The 7,964-nt window shown below is 42.1% G+C and overlaps 1 protein-coding gene across 1 annotated transcript; it reads left to right on the top strand.

Moving 5' to 3' along the window:
- Nucleotides 1-3,136: 3,136 nt before the first annotated feature.
- Nucleotides 3,137-5,620, top strand: LOC306926594 (vitelline membrane outer layer protein 1-like). Its single transcript, XM_079505946.1, has 3 exons — nt 3,137-3,345; nt 4,866-4,972; nt 5,173-5,620. The coding sequence occupies exons 1-3, from the start codon at nt 3,175-3,177 to the stop codon at nt 5,468-5,470; spliced, it is 576 nt and encodes a 191-aa protein (XP_079362072.1). The 5' UTR covers nt 3,137-3,174; the 3' UTR covers nt 5,471-5,620.
- Nucleotides 5,621-7,964: the final 2,344 nt, after the last annotated feature.

The following is a 7,964-nucleotide window of genomic DNA, read 5'->3' as shown; positions in this document are numbered from 1 at the left end:
CACACTGACAGTTCTCCGTTACCTACAGGAGCGAAGTCCATTCAGCAATGACCCTAGTTTGCGGAACATTTCCACTGGGGAACATGCTCTTTCAACCGTCAACGTTGACACAGCACAGTCAGTTGGCACTGCAATACTCAAGTCTATGGATGGACAAAGACCTGTAGAGTACACCTTCAAGAGGAAGGATCAAGCTGTGACCCTTGGTATTAAGTGTTCTGTAAAAATCGATGGAGATGCAATTCAAGTTGATCCACAACTTCTCTTTCAGCGACTGGTCCTAGTGGCACAGAAATGCGATGAACTTGAATTAGCCCTCAAATATGAGCTATGTAGCTATCCCCCAGCCCTATTTGATTCTGCTCTACTGCTTCGGGAAGCAAATAAGCCAGCACTTGCCGATGCAATCTGGGGTTGTATTGGGCCTCATGTTCCAACAGAAAATGTACAGGATGGCAGTCAGTATGTCTTGGATGGGGGAGCACTTCTGCAACGCATCCCATGGTCTCATGGATCTACTTATAAAGAGATATGCCACCAGTATACAGACTATGTACGGAAGAAATATGGCAAGGCTGTAGTGGTGTTTGATGGATATGAAAGTAGTAACACAAAGGACATGACACACCAAAGACGGTCAAAGGGGAAGCTTGGCACCACTGTGACATTTACAGCTGACATGATTGTCACAATGCAGAAGGAACAGTTCTTGGCTAACAGGCAGAACAAGCAGCGATTTATTTCAATGCTAAGTGAAGAACTGCAGAAAGCTAACTGTGAGACACACCATGCCTCAGGAGATGCTGACCTGCTGATTGTCCAGAAAGCTGTGCAGTGTGCTACCACCAACAACACTGTACTAATAGGGGATGACACAGACCTCTTAGTTCTTCTCTGCTACCATGCTAGCCTAGACTCCCATGACCTGTTCTTTTGTTCGGAGTCGAAGAAAAGCATAAAGAAGACTCGCAATTGGAACATCAAGGTTACAAAACAACTGCTTGGCCCAGACATATGTAAACACATCTTGTTCTTACATGCAGTTCTTGGATGCGACACTACATCTCGCCTCCATGGGATTGGAAAGGGAGCTTCCCTCAAAAAATTCAAAGACAGTGCCATATTCCGGGAGCAAGCCGAGGTGTTCTATGGACATTCAGCTTCTACAGATAATGTGGCAGAAGCAGGAGAGAAAGCAATGGTGATTCTCTACAGCGGAAAGTCAACGGACACCCTGGACACCCTCCGATATCATCGGTTCTGTGAGAAGGTGGCATCTAGCTCTACTTACATTCAGCCACAGGTCTTACCTCCAACATCAGTTGCAGCAAAGTATCACAACCTACGTGTGTACTTGCAAGTACAAGAATGGAAGGGATCTACAGACGGACCAAATCCTACAGAGTGGGGATGGCAGAAATGTGATGAAGGGTTTGTGCCAATTCAGACAACCCTACCACCTGCTCCAGAAAAGCTTCTGCGGGTCATCAAGTGCAACTGCCAGGCTGACTGCAGCACCCTGAGATGCACATGCAAAAAGAACAATATCGAGTGCACTCCGGCATGTGGACACTGCAGAGGGTCCAGCTGCACTAACTCAATTCAGATGCACAATGACGACGAGGATGAAAATGACATTTTGTAGTGTCATAATGTGTGTGTGTATGTGCATAATTTAACCAATTCTAAAGTGGATCAATATCATGACAAGAATTAACAGTAGTAGGATATATTTATACCTTTGTCACATACCTGATCTTTGCCTCAGACAGTAACCCTTTGTTGTTACATTCAATCTGAATGAAACTGGTGTCCGTTGGACATATATGCTTGTTTTGAATGGGCCACTTACTGTAATTGCAGTTTTCTGAAGAACCGCTCATCCAAACAAGTTCAAATTTGATACTGCATTTCCATGGGTCCTCAGCAACACACCTGTCAAATGTCGACTTCATACAGTGTTCGGCTTTCAAGATATGTAATAGCATTATGTAATAATAGTGTAGTTGGCGGCCATTTTGAATTAAAACTAATTTCCCCCCATGCAATTCCAGGCAACTTTTTTCCTCTCATTCAGGACACATTTAGGATACAAAATCAGTTGAGTTTGGTTTTTTTGCAATTAGTTAGAGGTCAAGTGACATTATTACTGGACTAAAGCTGCTTCACTTCACACTGCCAGCAAACCCCCCAGACAATATGAGTTGCTAATCAACATGGCAAGGAGCATCCCATTGGCTAAGGCTCATTAATACAATTAACTCAGAACCCACAGAGCTGCATTCTACAGGTCATGTTAACCTCCTAATATCACACAGGTGCATTGGATAGGACTCGTTAACCCCCACTATGGCTCTTACAGTGCCTTTTCCTTGTTGTGTGTATTGCACCACACACACGCGCGCGCGTATTGCACCACACACACGCGCACGCTCGTATTGCACCACACACACGTGCAAGCGCGTATCACACACACACACACACACACACACACACACACACACACACACACACACACACACACACACACACACACACACACACACACACACACACACACACACACACACACACACACACACACACACACACACACACACACACACACACACACACACACACACACACACACACACACACACACACACACACACACCCCTATGTTGACATAAGATGGGAATGGCCGGAATGCTGCAAGACTTGTGGTGGAAACCCCACTGATTAAGCTCATCAGGAAACAGCTTTGGCATATAAAGTGTAGGCACCACATGGCTGAGGGAAGTAGGGGTGCTGGGGGGGCTGTAGCACCCCCTCCCCCAGGCACAGCCCCCCCTCGAACAGGAGGGGAAGAAGGAAAAAAAATAATAAAATATGCTGTATCACAGTATTGGCACCTTATCCTGGTTAATTGCCTGTGTCAGTTCGTTCATATAACTTGCGTGTGGAGAGGGAAAGTAAAGGCCACGTTTGCGCGTAAAAATGCGCAAAAATGCGCGTGCATGATGCGCGTGCACGCGCATTTTTGCGGCGCGCGCTACGCGCGCGCACCCCCTACTAGACGCTCAGCCCCTGCGAGTGTAAAGTACTTCCCGCGGGCCTGAGGCACCATGTTACTGTTCATGGGAACTATATAAAGCCCCACATCGTTTCTGACTCCCAACTTATTCTACAGCCATGTTCCTGAACATCCATGTGGTGGTGGTGGTGTTGGCTCTCTGCACACAGCAGCTGTCAGCCAGGGAATACTACCAAACGCTGAGGGTTGAAAACGGTGCCCGCTGGGGCTCCTGGGGCCCCCTGGAGATGTGTCCATTAGACTCTTACGCCGAGGGCTTCAGTATGCGGGTGAGACAATTCTCTTTTTTTATATATATATATTTTTTTATACATATAATTACTGCAACAACGAAAAATTACGAGTACATATATAAATATACACAACAGCAAAAAGGAGATTAAGAATAAAGAGAGACAGCTTCAGGATAGACTTTGAGTATACTCTTATACATCCTTTTCCTTCCCACCTGTATAGTACGCCAGTTTTAGGCCTGGGTCACAAGAGACAATTTTCTCTGTAAAAAACGTAGGGTAAGTGATTTTGTTCAGTTTTGAGTCCACACATTGTAAACAGTGATTAGAGAGTCCACACATGTGCATTCAAATAATCAAACAAAGTCCATATTTCTACATTACAGCAACATTAGGCAATACACAACAAACACAATACACTCAAAAGAACACAATAAAGAATATGTACCGTGTGCGCCTTTGAACCATGTGCAGATTACTGAATATTTGTCTCTCTCTGACGTTCCCAAAAATACTTCTCTCCAGGAACTCAGTTCAACCTCTGACCCTTACTGACAGGTGACGTCATGTGAGTGACGCGACACTCTAATCATGTGACTCCCTTTGCATAGGGTGCATTTTTACCTTGCCATTTTCAATTCTATTTATTACATTGAAATCCAACCTTTTTATCCAAGTATGATCATAAATGTTGCACAACCAAAACCATATTTAATATAATTTAAGTTTATACCTGAAACCACTGTCTCTTGTTCTGGGATATATATATATATATATATATATATATATATATATATATATATATTTTTTTTTTACCTTTTCACTTACCCTACCTTTCATGTGCCATATGTGATGTGAGTCTTATTAATGGCAACATTTTGTTTCTTTATTGATTATTTCATGTTGAGATATTAACTGCTGCTTTATTGCACTGGGCGCAACCTTTTAGAGTAAATGCATTTCAGCATGTCATGCATGTGGCAAAGTGGATGTCAGATTCATATTATTCACAGCAAACAAAGCGCACATCATTAAGTAATACTAATACTGGAATGCACTCCCCGTTGCAATCAGAACTGCAGCATCACTCCCAATCTTCCGCCGTAGTCTGAAGACCCACCTTTTCAGACTCCATCATGGCCCATAGCACTTATCCTACCCCCTTAGATAGCACTTTTTAGACTTAGATAGCATTTGAAACAGACTTATAGCATGTCATGTAGACAGCACAATAATTGCATTGTATGTAGTCATAGCACATCATAGTACATATGTATAGCATAGTATATATGTATAGTTAATATGTATAGTGTCATTATATAGATATGTTCTAGTTACGTTCTTAGCTTAGGCATGTTTCTTGATAAATGCATTTTATATATGTGATGTATTCCCATACTTTTGTTCTTGCCTAATGTAAATCGCTCTGGATTAAGAGCGTCAGCTAAATTCCTAAATTGTAAATTGTAATTGTAAATTGTAATACTAATACTACTTCTAATAATATAATAATAATTATAATTATTATCTCTGCTTGTGTTGTTTATTGTATACAGGTGGAGTCCAGGCGGGGTGACGGTGATGACACTGCAGTGAACGGCATTCGCCTGACTTGTGTCAAAGATGGGAGACATACCGGTACCGTGGAATCAAATCCTGGATAGTGAGCATACGACACCTATAAATTCACACTTTACACAATATTCATTCATTATATTTTTACACATGGGAATAAATAAGACGTCGCTGTCGGCCACATTTGAACTTTATTTTGTCCGTAAATTAACACAATACTACAGCGTCATACAAAAGTATCAGATCCACAAGTTTGAAACGTAGTGTTTGTGTGCTTTTCTCTCCTAGCTGGGGTGAGTGGAAATCCGCGATGTCGTGCAGATCCGGGGCGCTTACAAGGTTCAAGCTGAAGGTGGAGGACAGACAGGGTAAGGGCGACGACACTGCCGTCAACAACATCGAGTTCGTATGCAGCGAAGGTGACATCATCACAGGCTCTGGCATGCCGTGGGGGAGCAGGGGAAGCTGGAGCCAAATGTGTCACAGTGGAGGAAGAATCTGTGGGATCCAGACACGGGTGGAGGGACGTCAAGGGCGTGGAGACGACACTGCTCTTAATGATGTGCGCTTTGTTTGCTGTCGTTAATAAAACAAAAAGGCTGTGCAAAATGTCCCATCCCCTCCTAATATATTAAACGTTTACCTTTGAGGGGTTCAGTGGGACTTCTTTCTATATTAAAAGCAAAGTAACTTAATGTTAATTAATTAATTAATCAAATAAAGTCTTTGTTCTTGCATACAACTTAAGGGATTCATTGTTCCTTGGTGATTGACTTGAGATTTCAGCTGTAGGTTAACTCTGACCTTATGTATAAAATGAGTTGAGTCTGTTAGATGTGGATTCTCTGATGAAGGCTCACTCAGCCCAAACGCGTAAATGTTCCATTTTACAGACAGCGAAGTTATGAGTGTCTTAATGTGTTGATAAGTAATGCAAAGTGTACATTGATGATATTGTCTGGATGTAAAAAAGAATCATTTGAAGACGACTAGATGTAATCTGAACCAGTTATTATATTATTTTGGGAACTTTTTGTAGTGTGTCAATTTTGGTGTCAACATTTTAATGTTTAGTATAGGCCATGATGGGGTCAAGGGGGGGTATATACAGTTATGAATATATGGAATATATAAATTAGTATTCAACAGACGGTAATGTGGTCCCGCAGATAGTCCATATTTTCATAATATTCATAATAATGGTAAAAAAATTAAAGGTAAATGGTGCATTTATATAGCGCCTTTATCCAAGGCGCTTTACATAGATTGTGCATTACATTCACCCATTCACACACACATTCATACACCGATTGCGGCGGAAGCCATGCAAGGTACCAACCAGCACATCGGGAGCAATTTGGGGTTCAGTGTCTTGCCCAAGGACACTTCGACATGTAGACAGGAGGAGCCGGGATTCGAACCGCCGACCCATGGATCATTGGACGACCTGCTCTACCTCTTGAGCCACAGTCGCCTATCTCCTCCATATGTTGATTTGAAGAAACACACCCTATTATTCAACTCTGTTTGATGTAAAAAGTACATCTTGTCTTGTAAATTAAATGATGCACTAGTTTTTAGATGGCTGGCCGCTCAGGCGGTCAGGTCAGTCCGTACGTGGGCCAATAAATGGTCAATTCAACACTCGAGGAAACCTCTCTCTGCCTTTTTCATCTGATGCCTTGTTTTTCCACTACTCTACAGTTTGTTTTTGAGAACTCCATTCATCTCTAGTTTGGTTAGAATTGAAATACCGCGACAACAGACAGCAGTGTGCTGATTGACTAAAAGTGTCAATATTATTTATTTATTATGTGAATTTATGATTCAGTATATGGGCCTGTGAAGTGGTAGATAAGTGGTAAGATAGTTACAATGTCTCCATCTAGTGGTCAATCTCTGTTCCTGCAGTAACCGAGGAGTTTAAACAAGCTGACACTAGCTATATTTGTAAGATAATAATAGGCATATTAAATTGTCTGTTCAAATTTAAATCTGAGTCTAGGACAACACCAAGATCTTAAGGCCATCTTGACTCTTAGGTATAAGACACCAGGATTGGGTGAGAAATTACAGTGTAGCTGGAAATCAAACACTGCAAAACAAGGCTTTACGCACTACTGTAGGTGGGTTAGGTGCGCACGCACGCACACGCACACACACACACACACACACACACACGCACACACACACGCACGCACGCACGCACCGAGTGGCGCGCTACAAGCTTGTAGGTCTGCTATTTTTGAAAAATCGTGAAAATGTGGCACAAATTTAGAATATATATATTTTTTTTACTCCACTCTTTGCTTCTGGGGGGGGGGGGGGGGGTGGCCAATTACATATCATTTTTGGGGGCCTTGACATGAAATATTGAGCACCACGAATACAGAAAACAGGTATTTCAGAAAACTGTCAGAATTTAGAAGACTTTTTAAATTTTGACAGGCCTATATGGGTTAAACAAGGATGTTGTTAACCATCTCTGTTAAGCACATTGGTTTTACCATGTCTGAGGTGTAATATAATGAATTATATAATGTAAACATGCTGTAAATGCATACATTATGTAATGTAAAACATGCTGTAATTGCAACTGTGAAATGGTGTCTTATAAACCCATGAGGGTTGGGCACAAGGTGTGTATGACACGAAAATAAATAAACAATCCAAAAAAAAAAATCTGCACAGAACGTTAATGATAAAATGAAATAAAAATGTCTGTGATGAGACTGATACGATTCTATCATTGTTAATTTACACGAGGAAGGGCATTGCACTGTATGACCTTGCATTCATGTAAAACTGTGACTTTTCGCTCCCTCAGGTCCAGCGACGCCGGCCTCCTTGAGGTCCCTAAAAGGATCAAACGAAAAACCTGGGGCGACAGGGCCTTCTCTGTGGCCGCCCCTACCCTCTGGAACGCTCTCCCCAAACACATCAGAGATGCCCCCTCACTTCCCACCTTCAAATCTGCACTAAAAACCCACCTGTTCACAATCGCATTTCCAAGCTGATGTGTTTTTAAAACTTGTTATATGCACTGTTTTATTGGTTTTATTCTTATAATTGTTTTTTTT

Source organism: Electrona antarctica (genome assembly GCF_951216825.1).
Source record: "Electrona antarctica genome assembly, chromosome: 7".
NCBI classification, from domain to species: domain Eukaryota; kingdom Metazoa; phylum Chordata; class Actinopteri; order Myctophiformes; family Myctophidae; genus Electrona; species Electrona antarctica.
Note: the sequence above shows the minus strand (reverse complement) of the source record. Positions and strands in the feature narration are given on the sequence as shown.

Bases quoted from the DNA above. Each gene is read 5' to 3' on its own strand.
- LOC306926594 (XM_079505946.1), top strand. From the start codon at position 3,175: ATGTTCCTGAACATCCATGTGGTGGTGGTGGTGTTGGCTCTCTGCACA. The intron at 3,346-4,865 runs GTGAGACAATTC...TATTGTATACAG, and splicing joins CCGAGGGCTTCAGTATGCGG to GTGGAGTCCAGGCGGGGTGA. The intron at 4,973-5,172 runs GTGAGCATACGA...TTTCTCTCCTAG, and splicing joins GTGGAATCAAATCCTGGATA to CTGGGGTGAGTGGAAATCCG.